This window comes from Charadrius vociferus, unplaced genomic scaffold (genome assembly GCF_000708025.1).
Source record: "Charadrius vociferus isolate BGI_N301 unplaced genomic scaffold, ASM70802v2 scaffold356, whole genome shotgun sequence".
In the NCBI taxonomy this organism is placed as follows: Eukaryota; Metazoa; Chordata; class Aves; order Charadriiformes; family Charadriidae; genus Charadrius; species Charadrius vociferus.
This window is the reverse complement of record NW_009648717.1, coordinates 1,597,040-1,614,137: the sequence shown is the minus strand read 5'-3', so window position 1 is coordinate 1,614,137 and position 17,098 is coordinate 1,597,040. Positions and strand designations below refer to the sequence as shown.

Genomic DNA, 17,098 nt, shown 5'->3' with positions numbered 1-17,098 from the left:
TGTGGAGCTGGCGGCGTGCCCGGGGGCCCAGCTGTGGCAGGAGGGGCTGCCTTGGTGCCTCTTTTTGGACGCGGTTGCCAGCCGTCTCCCCGTAGTTGCCAATGGGAGCTCGTTCTTGTAGAGATGGTGGTTAAAACAGGCAAAGCTGAAAGGATTTCTAAATGTTCTGGTGGCCATCGCGCTGTGCCAGATGTTGCAAAGGCCAGCGGTGGCTCTAGCTGCTGGGCTTGCGCTGGATCCGTTTGTGCTCCTGAACAGGAGGAGTTTTCTTCAGAGAAATTGGTAATGCAGATGTACAAGGTAACTATCCAGAGGAGGTCACTGGGCTGCACGTGGGGTGGACTGTTCACAACAAAACCCTTTTACTGCTATTAGCAGAGACCTGCTCAACTCCCAGTGTTGCCTGGGATGATAAATGAGCACCACAACTGGACAGCTATTGAAAACTTGTATCTAAAAGCAGGTCAGATAATACCTTAACATACGAATAGAAACTCAGTATTTATGTATGTAGTATGCTAATTTACAAAACTGAAGCTAGTTAAATGGTAACATAGTCAAAGGTAACCTTTTCTGCCTTTATTTTTGGCCTGCTTTTTTACTTACACCACTTTGCCTGGTCCTAAGTAAATCATGTTTCATTTGGAAGTAGTAATTTCAGTAATAGCAAATAGTGTTTAAAAATTGACTTAGTCATTTTACTAATAGGAACTTAAAGCGCTTATTTTTTTTATAAAGTGGATGTTTTTATTTGTATCCAAGTCCTTCTGTTTGCGATGAGTAAGCAACACCAGTGTCTGGTCACTTAAATCTCTTAAGTTCCAGCTGGATGTAGCAGCTCAGCAGGCATGAAGGTTTCCTGTGTAGCTCTAGAATGACTAGCACTGCTGTGACTGGATGTCTCAGGACCTCAAGACTTTGAGGATAGTATCGTATCCCTTTCTAAATGGATTTGTTAGAGGTCTATAATGGTGCAACTACCATAATCATCAAAGCGTAGTTTGTGTATGCTTGTAAGTTGGATGTGACTCTGAATTAAGCCCACTTGTAATGTGGGAGGTGGGGGGAGAGGGAGAAAAGGGGTGGTTTTCTTGCACAAAATTGTACTATTTTAGTCTGTTACACATTTGTTTAGGGAGTTTCCTTTTGGAAACAGTCGAATGCTATGAGAGAGCTATTGTGGCTCAATCTGAAGATGGAGTTGCATATGAGAGGGTTACTTTTCCTCTTGGTCATAGTTGTTCAGAGCTTCTTCTTTCTTTTTAGTTTAAACTCATATCCCAGGCATATGAAGTTCTGTCGGACCCAAAGAAAAGGGACCTCTATGACCAGGGTGGGGAGCAGGCTATTAAAGAAGGAGGCCTGAGTGGCGGCAGCTTCTCTTCACCCATGGACATCTTTGACATGTTCTTTGGTGGTGGAGGCCGAATGAATAGAGAGAGAAGAGGTACACAGTTCTAAACAAGTTCTAGAAACTCTAACCATGCACTTAAGCATAAAACACCTGTGCTATGGTAGTGCTGTTCTGCTAAGTGCACATAGTGTGGTTATTACTCATTGCAACAATAGATCAAGTAAACTATGATTATTTATTTATTTTTTTTTAGTTACTCTGGCATTAAGATTCTACTATAGTAGATAATGTGACGTAGCCATAGCAATCTTTCCGATGAGTTCTGTTTATCTTTTGTTAAAGTGGGTGTGGGTAATGTAGGGGAGGGGGAAACATTGGTAGGTTACAGCAGTTGAATTAGACCTGGTTTAAGTTACCTGTTTTCCAGATCTGTGCCTCACTTGCTCATATGCTTTGGGCAACTTGCTTCAAAGGACACCATCAACTTAAACTTTAGTAATGTTAAATCTTATGAAAATATTTGGGCGAAATTATGTGAAACTGAGTACAGAGTGCTACCAAAAGCACGGTATGATTTTTGTCATTTTCCATGCCTAATGTCTGTTGAAGGAGCAAGTAGTAACTTGCTGTAAGATCTTTGAAATTATGCTATGAAGTGGCATGGAAATTTATAGGTACGCATAATAGCAACTTCTAAATTGACTAGATCTGAAGCTGGTAGTGTCCTTGCATCTTGCTGTTTCAGTTTAGCTTATAAAATTAGGGGTAGGAGCAGGGATAGGGTGGCTTTAATGATGCTTTGCTTAATTACAGCTAAACTTTATGTACTGACATAAGTGGGTGCAGCTCAGTGGAAGCTGATGGAACTGCACATGCTTTTAAGGGGGATGGAGCTGTGTTCAAAGTTTGGAATGAACTTTACGTTTCTTCAGTGAGACTGTGCATGTATGAACAAGTGTAGAAGCCTTTAAATGAACATTTGTCCTTATAAAGCTGAACCAGAATTAATTTTTCTCTTTTTTTTTTTTAAGGCAAAAATGTTGTGCACCAGTTAGGTGTATCTCTTGAAGACTTATATAATGGTATTACAAGGAAACTGGCACTGCAAAAAAATGTTATTTGTGGAAAGTGTGAAGGTAAAAAAATTAGTGGTTTCAGACCCCTCTTACTCCAAGCGTTTTGTTTGGGTTTTGTTTTTTTTTTTTTTTCAGCAAGCACATTGGGAGGGGGGCTGGGAATAACAGGGGGGGGATTTTTAATTTTATTATTTATGCTTATCTAAGAACAAGACTCTCTTAAACATAGTGGTATAAAGTTACTGTTCTAATGGCAGACTTAAACTCACTGCAAATTATAGTTAAGGGTACCTAAATTAAAAGTATCTTAATCTGGAACTTAAATGGCTGTTTTTTTAAACTTTTCTTTTTAATTGCTGTGGGTAGAAGTATAGCTTGTATTACGCAACGCATTTTGCAGCTATTAAGTATCCATAATGACTGGTCGTCTTTGAGGTAAATCTTAATGAGGTCTTGTATCTTAGTGCTCTGTTAAATATTTAGCAAGCAGATTCTTTCCCAAGTATTAATGGAATGTCTGGGTTTTGAAGTCAGTATGCTGATAGTTCCTTGAAAACCAAGATGTATTGGGAGGTGGGGCAGAAGCTAATAAAATAAGCTGTGCATAGAAAACTTGACTTTCTTTTGCTTATGGAAACTTCTAACTTCTGGGGCATGTTTTGTGATAGAAACCAAATTCCAGTTACATTGGAAACACATTACTGAACTACTCTAAGTTGCCCTAAAGATGCTCTTGAAGTCAATGACTTCCAGCCTGGCTACTGTAGAGTAACTATTACCTTTTTTGAGACTGAGATCAGATTTAACTTCTTTTGTCAAAGGTTATGGCGGAAAGAGAGGGGCAGTAGAAAAGTGCCCTGTGTGTAAAGGAAGAGGAATGCAAGTTATAGTTCAGCAGATTGGACCTGGCATGGTACAACAAATCCAAACTGTGTGTCCAGAATGCAAAGGCCAAGGTGAAAGAATAAATCCGAAGGACAGGTGTGACAACTGCAATGGCTGTAAGGTTGTAAGAGAGAAAAAGATCATAGAAGTTCATGTTGATAAAGGTAAGAACTGTATATTTGTTCTGTGTCCCTGTTTATAGCCTGTAACTCTGCAGAGAATAAATGGTTTTCTTTTCTGCAGGTATGAAAGACGGTCAGAAGATAGTGTTTCATGGAGAAGGTGACCAGGAGCCTGATCTGGAGCCTGGTGATGTTATAATTGTGCTTGATCAAAAGGATCACAGTGTCTTTCAGAGGCGAGGGCATGACTTAATCACAAAAATGAGAATTCAACTCTCGGAGGCATTATGTGGTTTCAGAAAGACCATTGAAACTCTGGATAACAGAGTTCTTGTCATATCATCTAGGCCAGGTATGTCTTAAGAGTTGTGATGCTATATAAGCTGCTTGCTTGTTTCACTGTGCCGGGACTGGGGGTCTTTTGGGGGTTTGGTTTGGGTCTTTTTAACCAGTTGATGCAACAGATTCAAACTACGCTTGCAGTTGTTTAATTTAGTTGGGTTTTTTGTCATTCTTGTCACTCCTAAAACATCACATGCAGAATTACAGCTAATGCTGTCAAATGCTTCGTAACAAACTTCAGCCTTGGTGGATAGTCGGGAAAATACTCCACTGAAACTCTACTAGATTGTCTGTTAATTCAGCCTGAAGGCTGTGCTGAGAGAAGCCGATTCCCTTACATTAGAGGAAATGGCCTAAAAGGCCTGCCTTCTGTATAGCTTGGGTTTTAGTACTTGCAGTCTGCAGCCTTTTCTGAGTTGCCTAGTAGTCTCCCTCAGGTGCTGCGGGAAGACTGCGTGGGTATAAGCCTGCCATTCATGGCAATGAAACGTCTGTCACATCAGCTTATTACAGCTCTTCCCTCCGTGTAGGTGAAGTGATAAAACATGGTGACCTAAAGTGTATCTGCAATGAAGGGATGCCTATCTACAAATCTCCGATGGACAAAGGCAGTTTAATTATACAATTTTTGGTAAGTTGACCGCTTTTCTGTAGCGAAGATAGCTGTGTTGGTATCAGGAGTAACTATTCATTAAAACAAAAATATAAAATTGTAGGTCCAGTTCCCAGAGCACTACTGGCTGCCAAGGGAGAAACTGTGTCTGCTGGAGGCTCTCCTTCCTCCACGAGAAGATGTTATGATTACAGATGAGATGGATCAAGTAGACCTTGAAGATTTTGATCCAAGTGAGCAAACCTACCGTAACAGTGGGGGAGAAGCATATGAAGAAGATGAGGAAGGTCCAAGAACGGGAGTACAATGTCAGACATCTTAAAGCAAGGTGGAATAGATGCCCTATACAATGTAAATTTTCACAATGAAAACTGCATGGCTGTAATAGCCACTGCTTGTGGTTTTTGTGTTCAGCAAATTGAGTTGCTGCGCTGTCAGTATCACCTTTTTGTAACTAATTTATATTGTGTTCTCGTAGTCTTTATATATAAAGCAAATGTCACACAGCTGAGAACCAACTGAGTTGGTATACATTTTCCTTTGCTGTGAAGGTTCTCAATTTATTTCACCTATGCTATTTATATAAGACTTTGGCAATATTGATAGAGGCTAAGTGGAGTGTCTTATGTAAATACTTTCATACTGGAAAATTAATTTCATAGAATAAAACCTAGCAGAAAGAACTTCTAATAAATAGAACTCTTCACACTTTATCATGCTTCTCTTGTACTTTCTGAGCCACTCTAGACATCCCTTTAACTTAAAATTTCCTCGAAGCTCAGACTTCTCTATCTCCTAGTCTAGATTGTTCTGTGTTCAGCTTTTTGTTAGCTGCAACACTAGTACCTGTACTCCTTTTTGTACTTCAAAAGCATTTTGTGCATGCCCCTACTTCTTACATAATAACACTCTTCCTCGTTTTCTTTTTTTGTAGTAGCATTCCTTAGCTCTATGTAACTTACAGTTATAAGGTGTCCTTCTACTGTGTATAGAGTGTAGCCCACATACATGCCAATAGAATACATAGAATTTTGATCTTTCAGAAGCTCAAGATCTCTATTTCAGCCTTCCCGAGAAAGGGTTTTTACTTCCTTCTAAGTGTTGTGTACTTGAGCCTTAACTAAGGTAAATAAACCAAAACCACGTGTGGGGTATACTGCTGCTGTTTTATGCCTTGAGAGGATACCATAAGAGAATGATGACATTAAAGCTTTTTTCCTTTTACCTGTTCTCTAGCAGAGTTTGTATTAAGTCACAGTTAGAAACAACTAGCACCCTTTAGTGAAATTAAACCATGGTGAATGAGCTACATGTCACCATACAATTGCTGGAACAGGTGTTCAACTTGAGTGACCCTATTGCACTCACTGGGACAACATGAAGATGAGCACAGGCTCTTGTTTCCCATGCATGCAACACATAGCCTCAGTCACTCCTCCTTTTCCTAAAATAAGCTGCTGTTAGACTCAGTCAATGCTTCCCAGCTTCACTCTATTTATGTATAAAGGCAGTGGAGATTAACTGCAGTTACTTCACCCATGACTACATATTTCCAAAAATACATTCTTCCAAGGATTAGCCACAAGTTGCTTGCATCTGTAGCTTTTATTTTAAAAAAAGTAAAGCTTTCTCATGCTAAACAAAATCAAAATTACATATAAACATATCTGACTGTGCAGATCACCATTACTAAAATGCTTTTATTGTACTAAAAAAAATTACATAGGCCAGTAGTTTTCCTAAAAACTGCCGAAAAGAGTTAACCAAAGGGTTCAAGTCATGATGTTTAAACGGGACAGTCATAAATATGAATTTCTTGGTCATCTCCAACAGATACAATTTTGGACCCACTTCCATTGTATTTCACTCCCCAAACCTGCAATTAGAACATACACAAGGTTATTCACAGGAGACCAAGAAAAAATGCCTTCACCGCAGTCACATTTATTGACTACAACAAGCAGAGGAGGGACTATTATTAAGATCACCTTATTCGAGCTGGTCCAATTATGGCTCCTGCTTTAACAGCAGATGAGGTGGATGAACCAGACACTGCCATCTAGTAGCCTGACAAATTCTTAACATTCCTCTTCTACTGACAATGGATTACACAATCTAAAGGTGCTTGAAAAAGACTGAAAAGTACTTGCCCCAGTTTGCGTAAATCAAACCTAACATTTTCACTCTTGCCCATCCAGTCTTTTCTGAAAAGTGTATTTTACAGTGCTTTCAAGAAAGCAAGAGAGCAAGTATTTTTCACGCAGACTGACCCATTGTGAGAAAATGGAGAGTGATCCAGTTTATCCTTGGGCTAATTAAGGGAGCTACTTACTTACCAGTGCAGACCTTAGAAAAAGTTCAGCTCCGTCCTCTAACTTAAGCTTGGGACACTTACACAAACTATTACGTCACCCCCACCTCCATCATCAGGATGACATCAGGAAAAGCAAAGGCTACCTAGTACATCATTAGTGTGAGACTGCAAAATGGCTATATTGACAACAGCACATTTTGGGGTATCTTGCACACCATTTTGCATTAATACCTAAAAAACAGCCTTCCAACGAGACGATACTGCCTTCCACCAACTTACGAGATTGTAACCAACAGCTAAAACAACAGTGGAAATCCAATTGTTTGGTATTTCAGTAGTAAAACCCCCACAGCTGTAGATAACTGAAAAGGTTACCAGCAAAAAAGTACTGGGTAAGAGCCTAAGTAAATTCTGAAAGAATTTCCTTGGTTAAGTCTCCCTTCATGATCCATTATAAAAATAGCATTGTTCCATTTAACACCTAACATTTGGAAAAAGAGTAACTTGGTAAGTACCTAACTTCCCTCAAGGGTCCAAAAAAAGGTTTCAAGGCTGCTTTCAAGTATCTTCTTAGATAATTCCATCCTTTTAAATATTTTCCTCACTTACACAGGCACACACTGTGTAAGATAGAACAATAAATAAGACCATAGACAAAGATAGAAAATACACTCTGGAAAGAATCCTTTTGCCCACTCAGGATTGCCCTTATTTGGACCTGAGAAAACTAATTACTTGGAAGAGATCAACCTACATGCTTGGAACATTAGTTCAATATTAAGTGCCAAGTAATTATGAACAACTTTTAAGACTTCAGTACAGCAAGTCCAACCCCGAAGCTATAGCAGCAATTTGAAGCACAAACATGCACAACTACACAAGTAAAGCTCTCCTGTGAGCACAATGACCTAGGTAAAGCAATAATACACACACCTGATCTTGGTGGTCAAAGAAAGTGTGAACACAGGTTCTCGTCCCAGCATCCCAAACTTTTACGCTTTTATCAGATGAACTGAAAGAAAAATACTACTGATCAATGTTTAAATTAATAGATGAACTACAGTTTAGTGCAAAGCTTGAAAGATCTCATACAGTAGACATAAGAAACCCGCTTTCACCCATCAAATAGAGATACAAAGTAACAAAGGAGTGCAGTTACCTTTAAAATACATGTTCTGTTTCAATATCTGCAACATGAAAATGAGGAGTCCTGCTTTAGCCAGAAAATTCTTAAAACTAAGTTCTCTGGATAAAGGAACTATTACATATTCTGGGTTCCCAACTGCCTGAGCTGTTTTAAGAGTTAACACCAAAGTTCAACTAGATTAACATACTACTACATTCATAGAATGGTTTAGGTTAGAAGAGACCTTGAAGATCATCGAGTTCCAACCCCCCTGCCATAGGCAGGGACACCTCCCACTAGACCAGGTTGCCCAAGGCCACATCCAGCCTGGCCATACAACATTATGCTGCACTTTTAAATTCAACAGCAATTTTTCAACTATTTAGAATCAAATTGCCCTTCTCTTACGTGTCCTTCACTTGTAGGGAACTGTTCTCCACTTGCAGTGGGATGACCTACACTATAAAATACTATTCACTGCTACTGGTCTCACATCACAGACTGGCTCTTGAGTCTTTAACTGTAACGTACGTTAATCCATTATAGATTCCACTGCAATTTGTACACGTTCACTTTTTATGATCCATTTCCCTTTAGAATCATTTTTTTTCCCAGTAAGCATAAACAAGTTAAAAATCCTCAATACCTGGAAACAAAATGGGTATCATCAGGACAAAACGCTACATTTAATACCCAGGATCCATGACCACTTAATGTACCAGCCAAGTTTGCGTGTTGCCTGTGGAAAGAACAAATTTTAGAAAACATAGAATTTTAATATTTGGTTTGTGAATTCCAGGGAAGAAGCAACAGGAATATACTCTAGCTAGTGCAGTCAGGAACTCAAGGTTGTGGAAGGTGACTTCTGGACATCTGTTCATCTGGCTGAACTGGTGTTACAACAGATTCTGCTTTTCCATTTCAAATGGTTAACATGCAAAGAAGTCACTAAGAAGAAACATTGGTGGACAAAACAGTTTCACCATGAAGAAGGCAAAGTAATGCAGGTTTAGGGGAGTGAAGATCACTGAAGCCATGCTTTTTCCTCCCCAGGGTCTGCCAAGTTTTTGCACAACGCAACACAAATAGGTCATAAATATCATTTCTTGGGAACAGAACAGATGTTTAACATGGGTAAACACAAACACACAGGACAGACATACAAAACAATCAACCTGGACAAATATAAGGAAAGTAATTTCTTTTCAAGTTAAGGCTGTCATCTACCTATACATTTTTTAAAAACTAAGGGTGTAGTATTTTATTATTATTTATTACATAAACAAGTCAGCAAAAGCTGAAGGGAATTATAGACAGCAGACAGCTTGATAGATTTCTTGCAGTATCAGCCTCTCTGAATAGTTATTTTCCTGTTAGCATGTCTTGCAAAATAAGAACTTACACATCGTAAATTTTGATATAGCCGTCATCTGAAGCAGTTACAAGTAACTGAGAATCTGGAGAAAACGTCAGTGACCGAATAGGCATCGCGTGACCTGAAATTCAAAGTTGTATATGGCTTAGATTGTAGCTATTCCTCTTACTAATGACAGTGCTTAAGAAGCTACACCAGAACAGCATGGTTTAACATTCCCTGTTAAAAGAGGGCAACCTCTGCAGAGCCTTTCTCTCTACGCCTCTACAGGCTTCTTCGCACAACATGAAATGGTAACCGAGAGTAATTCTGAACGTTGAATATTAAGGCATATCCACAGCAACACAAAAATATCTTATTATTTCAGCTGTGGATCTTTATTAGAAAGTAGGTCATATCTTTTAATATGACATATTTTCTAATATGACTTTATTAGAAAGTATGTCACAAAATAATATGAAATCCTATTACAAAGTAAGTGGGCTTTTTAATTATACAATTGGACAGAAACTGCATGGACATTAAAAGCCCATTTATCTGTTAGAAAAATGCACATCTTCTACAACATAAAATGTTTGGTTATTTTTTAAAACAGGAATAAATGGCTATAAAACTAATACCACAGCAAAAAGAAAAGTCATACATGTGGCAGCACACATTTGGCATAGCTTCATTCCCTTGTACTGCACTGCGGTACAAGAAGGAGCTGCAATTTAAGAATTTAGTTAAGCATGACTGACTATATCCTTTGAGATAGGCATTTACAATACAAGCCTGAGTTTCCAGTTTGCCTCTAGTATTTTAAGTGGTTTAAGTTACAGCACACAAAATAACTAAATACTGTCTAATGGACAGAAACATCAACTCATCTATGCCATGGCTGTTGAATCTTATTCTGACTTGCATTACATACTTTAATTTTGTTGAGGAATGAAGCCATTCAAAAACCATTACCTTCTAACGTATGCAGAAGTTTTCCAGTTGCAATATCAAAAATATTGATAATGCCATCTATCGCTCCACTGGCTAAGTATTTTCCATCTGGACTCTGTAATAAAACACAAGAAGTACGCATTTAACAACTGTATGTGTTTATGCTGTGTACCTCCCTGACATTCTATTGGCAACTTGTCACAAGTACCATCTATGTAAGATACCTGGACTCCAAAAATCCTGAAGACTCCAGCTGACTTATTCACAACATGCGAATAAGCAAGATCCAAGTAAGTTTTTCATATATGCAGGGTGGGAATGTCACACAGTTTATATTTGAAACTATCAAAGTATGGCTGTGATTTAGTATTATGTAGAGAGAAACTGATGGATGGAAACAAAACTATACGATTTACGACGTATTACAGCAATAGCAGTTTCACATAGGAAATGATCAATTGTGCTTCTTACATATGCAATGCTAAGGATGAACTTTCCTCTGGTGTCCAAAGAATATTCTTTCTTTCCAGTTTCAACACCAAAAATGTTTACTTTTCCCACGTGACTTCCTGTTGCAAGGTACTGGGAATCAGGTGAAAAAGCCAAGGACCAAGCATCAACTGTATTAAAAAGAAAAAATATCAGTTAACTAAATACCATTTCTAGTTCTTACTCAACAATGTCAGTTCTGTATGCATCTGTTTAGACATTTAGCTCCCTTATTACTCTTAATACTCTAAACTCTACTATATAGTCTTAAGAAGAGTTTACAAGCTCATGAAAGTTAACTTCCTTCTATGTAATTCACGGAGCATAGCTTGAGCCATTTATTTCTGTTTAGTGAAAGACTGTACTTTGTAAGAAGACCTTCAGCTTATTAGACCCTCCTGTAACAATAAAACCAGAGTTTAAGACTGCATGAGTTAACTCTAAATTCTTACTTTTCTCCTGGTACCAAAAGATATTAAACCAGTAAAAGAAAGCAACACCAGTATCTAGCAAAGCACAGAAGATGCAGGAGAAATGCAGATATATGAATGTAACATAGATCAACATTCCTTGCAACAAAATTTGGAAAAAGAAACCAAACAAAAAACAACCACCTTTTTATAGCAGTACAATATATTTATTTGGCACAATATAATTCAGTTTTTTTCTATAAGCTTAATATTAATTATCTAAAATAGTGCAAGGTTGTTCTTAAATTAGGGATTGCTGGTGGACCAATGAAATATTTAGAATAAGATCTTAGGCCCTGAATTCCAACTTGCAAGGTGCAACATTGATCCAGACTTCAGCTTTACTGTGTTTTGACTTGCTCCCTCAGACTTGGATAAATAAGCATCACATAAATATCTCAAATTCAGTGCAGTGCTTGCAAAGAAAGCTCAGACCTTCCTTGTAAACCAATTTGAATAAGCATTTGAATTATCTTTTTAAATATCCCTTTATCAATACATCTGTAAGAGCAAACTGGTTTCCATTCTGCTTTATATATCTAACAAAAAGCATATCTAAATGTCTCCAAGAAAGTGTGAGTAGTGTGAAAAAATAAATGTAAAATTGTCTGATACTACTTTGAATTCATAAAAATCACTTAAGATTTTTTGCAAACAAAGATTTAAAAAAATACCACAGCAATTTAGTTATCTCATATACCCTAATTATCCATTGCACAGAATTTACTATCTAAAGTACACTTCTTATGCAGAGACAGATAAACACAGGTATCTTACCAGGGCCAGCATCTATTGACTTGATCTGTTTGCCAGTTTCTAAATCCCAGAGGCGAATATGGGCATCGAGGGAGCTAGATGCTGCAATGGAGCCTGTGTGGCTGATATCCACAGACACCACGCCCAGCTGGTGACCCTCCAAAGTCCACTGCAGATCCAACTTTTCGTCATTCCTTTTGTTCAAGGGAAAGAAAAGCCTAGTTATGAATAGCTGGGCGTACTGAACCAATCTCCAACCTCCGACAAAACCAACAAACAAGATAACCCACACTTCTTCATTTTGTTCAACAAAAGGGGAATCAAACTTCAGCCATGAAACATGAAGACAGCTACGCACAAATTGCTTTCTGTGCTTAAGGGACAGAACCGGCAAATCAATCGTTTACTATATTTCTGCAAAACATGTACTTCATCTTAAGTTTGTAAGCAGTCCCACTGAAATTTCAATTGCACACCTATACACGGGCAGTTACACAGCAGACTGTTAAGCTGTCAGCAAAGCATGGAACATAATGACCAACGTTTTTATAATTACCACAACTGAGCTACTCGTGTCAATTAAAGCACATCAGAATGCTACTGTTACAAGAGAAAAAACCAACGAAGAGAGAGAGAACAGTTCTGTGTGCCAGGCTACCCCTTCCCTGCTGTGACTTCTAACATCCCTGTAGATTACGGAAATTCAATCTCCATACTACTTCCAAGGCTTAAAACTGGTTAATATGGAGCACTTACCACTTCCAGACCTTCACTAGGTCATCCAAAGAACCAGAGATCACTGTTTCAGAACCATCTTTTTTACTTTTTCCCCAGGCAACTGACCAAATGGCATCATCATGAGCTAAAAGAGAATATAAGCATAGAAATTAAAAATTAAGTGGTTTCTTTTGATGGAAGACAACTACCAGTTTTGGTAACGCTAAAACTGCTGATTGTAATGTTGGCAATAGACCCTTTGCTCTCCTGCCACTGTTTTTATTGTTTCAAAACACGCGATGTATTTTGTTCATTAAGGTCACTGTTGAAAAAACAGCACAACTATTTTTGAGTTACTCAGGTTTATACTTAATATAATCACAATCCAGGTCATCTCCCAAGTATATATGCCATTATCAATTCTACATCATCCAAGGAAGGTGGTATTATTTAATACGTGTTAGTGATTTCTCACCTTGCTCTTGCTTGAAGAGAATACCGTACTGGAAAGAAAAAATAATTAATATTACGTATGAGCAGCCTAAAAAGAAATATCAAGCTAGCAATGAGTTTAATTAACGCTGTGTTTCTACTTACCTGTGTGGTCATGTCTTTATGAAAGCAACCTTAACAGGAATGCTCTGGAAGGAGAAAACCCATTAGGCTCAGCAATAAGCCTCTGCCTCAGAAACACCGCTCGGGAAGCAGGCACCGGAGCAAGGCCTGAGGGAAACCCCGCCTTTTTCTCGCCCTTCCCTCGCACGGCGAAAAGCACCCGCCACGCACGGGCCCAGCACCCCCGCCGCGGCCTACCCTCGGCCCGCGGCCGCCTTCGTCTTCCCTCACGGTACGGGACAGAACGGAACGGTCCGCAGCTTTGTGCCCACCGCCAGCCCGCCGCCACCACAGCCGCCGTCGCAGCGTAATGACGTCACCCACCACCGAGAGCGCGGCGAGAGCGCCGCCCCCTTCCCCTCAGCCCTTGGAGGACTCCGGGTTCGCGCTCTTTCCCGCCGCCGCGTGGCCAAGGCGGCTCCGTTCGCCCTAACGGCGCTAACGGCTCTAACGGCTGCGCGCCCAGCCCACCGGCGGGAGCAACGGCCCGCCGCCCGCCGTCGGCAGCGTCCTCAGGTCCTCAGGTCCGCCGCAGGGCCGAAGGCAGCGGGCTGGATTCCCCCAGGCCTTCGCGGGCCGCCCTGAGGAGCCCCTCTGGCGGCAGCGGTTGTAGCTGTCCAGAAGCAGTCAGCCTATTCTATCGATGATACAAGTAATAGCGATACCCTTCGGTGGTGCGATGTGTAGTTTACTAGTGATGTAAACTGTGGGAAACATGAGGGACTGAGGAGTGCATTCAAGTCTGCCGTCTCAGCAGTGCTGAAAGGCCCTGACTGAAAATTGGAGCTGGCCGCCTTCTGTCAAAGATTTGGAGGAGGAATGCCAACCCGTCAGGGGAGACCGAGCACAAAATTCACTTCTTACCCTGGGCCGTTGGGTCACTTTATAAACAGCCAGCTCCCAGGATCCTGGAGTTGCAGTAACAGTTGAGCAGTACTGCCCATTTCTCTCACCGCAGCACAGAAGGCTACTTTAATTTCATTGGAGTGAGAGGAAATTTCCCTACTAATCATCCGTTTCAGAAAAAAAAAGGTATGACTTTTTTGGAAGCTGAGTTTTTTTCAAGTTGCTGCCTCTGCTTGAGTTAGAAATGGGAAAAAAATGTCAGAATTAAAGTTCAGGAGAATAAATCAGATTCCCTGAGGTTTAAAATTAAAGACAAAGGATCAGTGGCCTTTCACAGCTTTTAATCAGTCTTTATGTGTACGCAAAGCTCTTTGAGATTAATAGAGCTTGTCTGAGTAAGCAAAGTAACAACAAAAACAGGAATTCTGAATGTGTCTTAACACAGTTCTACAGTCAAGAATGAAAATCTGGGTAAAACTCTTACATATAATTACAGAATCCTTAGTTCTCTCATTATTGAGATTGAGCTTTGAGAGGATTTTAAGGCATACTGCTTTAATATATTGGATTTCAGAAATGCTCGTTTTCTTGTTAGTAATGATGCCATGGTAAGCATTTTCTAGAAGTGAGAGAAATTATGTTTCTATTTCTTACCAGGATTCTCCAAAGAATTCTTCCATTTAAATTTGTAGTTTCGCCTTATGTTCAAATGAGCAGGATTTGGTTTTGCAATTCTGTATAGAGTACTGCAGAACTGTAATACAACATTTGACAGAAAAAGTGTTTCTAATCTCTCCAGAATTTTCACATCATGGAAAGTTCTCCTATGCACTAGTATTTACTTTGTACCTGGAACACCTTAGACCTTTATGAGAAAAGATTGTTATTGTTCTCCTGTGAGTGCAGAGTGAGATTGTGGGTTATTTCCTACATCCCTTATGCCACAAATCTGTACTTGTTAGAGTGAAAGTTGATTAGATGCTGCTTTGGTGCATCAAGAGGATAACCTGAAGAAAAGGGTGCCACATACTTGATGTATAGATAAACTGCCTCCTTGGAATGATAACTGAGAGCTTTTTTCTATATGTTTGTCCTTGTTCTGGAGCACTAGCATGCTTTATATCTATATGGATAGTTCAGCACTAATCGGAATAATGCTTTATGAGTGTGTATGTGTTTAAATGCCATTTTTTTAGAAAATGTTACAAGGGAAAACCTGATGTGTTTAAAAACATTCTGATCACCATGATATTGTGCTAACACATAGGAGTGAATTAGGTCAAGACTTTGAGGTGCTGTATAAACATTGCAAAATGCACTTCCCAGCCTGAAGCTCAGCTGCAGAGAACAAACCGGGAGCAAAATACTTAGATTCAAAAATAATAGGCTATTGTGGCCACATTGCAGCCACTATTCAGATCAGCATTCACAGTTCAACACCTGCCCAGCTTCACAAGGAAGATGAATGGCAAGTAAGCCTTGATTTATTAAGGTCTTGAAGACACATGAACCTCCATAAAACAGTAAGGCTAGATAATTAACCAGGAGCTTCAGCTCTGCAGGTACATGAACACTACAGCACTCAAATGTTGTCAGACATGTCAACTCCTCTCCCCCCTCCACACTAAATAATTCATTTACTCATGGGTTCAAGGAAAATTATAATGGTATTTGAAGTTATGTGTGGTATGTGCCAAAGTGTGTAATACATGAATATGTATTCTTGTGGTTATCAAGATGGAACGACCTTGTCAGTTCAGGAAAGGGACTGTGTAACGTAACTGTGCCTGCAGAGGGCTGGATTCAATTATAGGTCCCTTTCAGGGCTCATCCATCAATATTGGGTTTGATTTTCCATCTTAGGGTTCAGTGTACGATCAGTCACAGAAATCCACAAGTGCTGCAGAAACAAAGAGTGGCTTCTCAGAGAGCTTGGAGTGTGTATGCAGGTTTATACCATCTGCCCGTTGTGGGGCAGCAGCATCAAGATAATCTCCATCTCTTTCCAGTAGCAATGGGTTGGCATTCACGATGAAACATTAATCATTCCGCATCCTTCCGTGTCTGGGGAGTCTGAACAGTTGTGGCAGCAGCAAAGAATCCTCTGCTTGTGTTGCCTGATGTGCCTCTAGGAAACTGTTAAGTGACTGTGTTCCTGGGAGTGAATTGGAACGGCAGTTGCACTGTTTACTCATTTATTTCAGATATCTGTCCCCTCTGTCAAGTTCCAGGAAGACAGTTACATACAGTACCTATATCTTTTTCTTGAAAGACAGTGTATAAGCATGTATAATGCACCCATCAGCATTGTAGTGCCATTAGCATCGGGGTAGTTGAGGCAAAAGCAAGAGCCACAGAAAATCAGATCCTAATACAGTCTACAGTTCCACTTTTGAAATGAGTCCAGTTGCTTGCATGCAGATTTGATAAATTTTCAGCTTTACTTTGTTTTGCTCTGCTCACTTATTTCTTTTTCAGCTGCCGTCCTTTTTCTTCCCTTTTCTTGCAACTTCATGTGCTTTTTCACTGATAGGTTTGTCTTTGATGGTCCCAAGCAGCTAAACTGGGATGTGGAGTCAAGTATAAATGTTCCTGAAGTTCACTGAGGTTCAAATCAAGGCTTTGCTTTAGATCAATCTCTTGTCTTATTTTTACAACATCTATTATAAAGGCACTGCATATTGCAGGTGATGGCACCACACCCACCCATCAGATTTTATAGGATATAGAGTCAAAATTACACTCACATCTTTAGTCTAAGCGCTGGCCCAAACAGGCAAATGGTATAATGGAAAAGCTCTTCTTTGAGAATCTGAAACCAAGTCCAAATATTAATGACATTCTTGCCCTGTGAGTTACGGAAGGATCATTATCCCATTTCACAGATGGGTGAAATCTGAAGCAAGGTGACAAATTTAGTCGGTGGTAGACTGAGGAACGGAACCCTTTTCTCAACCTCTTGGTATGTGCTCTAACTCAGTGTGTTATTGACATTGCTTTAAGCTTACGCTTAAATATTAAATTGCTTCTCTAGCAAGAAAGCAAGCCTTCAATGTATTCAGTCA

At 39.7% G+C, this 17,098-nt stretch overlaps 2 protein-coding genes across 2 annotated transcripts; one reads left to right on the top strand and one right to left on the bottom strand.

The window, feature by feature from the left end:
• Positions 1-285: 285 nt before the first annotated feature.
• On the top strand, positions 286-5,104 carry DNAJA4 (DnaJ (Hsp40) homolog, subfamily A, member 4). The gene is made up of 7 exons (XM_009886683.1): positions 286-300; positions 1,267-1,447; positions 2,386-2,490; positions 3,252-3,479; positions 3,559-3,789; positions 4,310-4,410; positions 4,496-5,104. The coding sequence occupies exons 1-7, from the start codon at positions 286-288 to the stop codon at positions 4,712-4,714; spliced, it is 1,080 nt and encodes a 359-aa protein (XP_009884985.1). The 3' UTR covers positions 4,715-5,104.
• Positions 5,105-5,982: 878 nt separating this feature from the next.
• On the bottom strand, positions 5,983-13,220 carry WDR61 (WD repeat domain 61). Its single transcript, XM_009886682.1, has 10 exons — positions 13,170-13,220; positions 13,048-13,075; positions 12,612-12,717; positions 11,877-12,049; positions 10,612-10,760; positions 10,162-10,255; positions 9,235-9,328; positions 8,479-8,571; positions 7,640-7,718; positions 5,983-6,268 (listed from the first exon to the last, which is right to left on the bottom strand). The coding sequence occupies exons 1-10, from the start codon at positions 13,179-13,181 to the stop codon at positions 6,179-6,181; spliced, it is 918 nt and encodes a 305-aa protein (XP_009884984.1). The 5' UTR covers positions 13,182-13,220; the 3' UTR covers positions 5,983-6,178.
• Positions 13,221-17,098: the final 3,878 nt, after the last annotated feature.

What these genes read in the sequence shown, in the direction of transcription:
- DNAJA4 (XM_009886683.1), top strand. An exon ending in TGTCATATCATCTAGGCCAG is followed by an intron (nt 3,790 to 4,309) that starts GTATGTCTTAAG and finishes CCCTCCGTGTAG; the next exon opens with GTGAAGTGATAAAACATGGT. An exon ending in GTTTAATTATACAATTTTTG is followed by an intron (nt 4,411 to 4,495) that starts GTAAGTTGACCG and finishes ATAAAATTGTAG; the next exon opens with GTCCAGTTCCCAGAGCACTA.
- WDR61 (XM_009886682.1), bottom strand. An exon ending in TCATCCTTAGCATTGCATAT is followed by an intron (nt 10,256 to 10,611) that starts GTAAGAAGCACA and finishes GTTTTATTACAG; the next exon opens with AGTCCAGATGGAAAATACTT. An exon ending in ACTTCTGCATACGTTAGAAG is followed by an intron (nt 9,329 to 10,161) that starts GTAATGGTTTTT and finishes TTTGAATTTCAG; the next exon opens with GTCACGCGATGCCTATTCGG.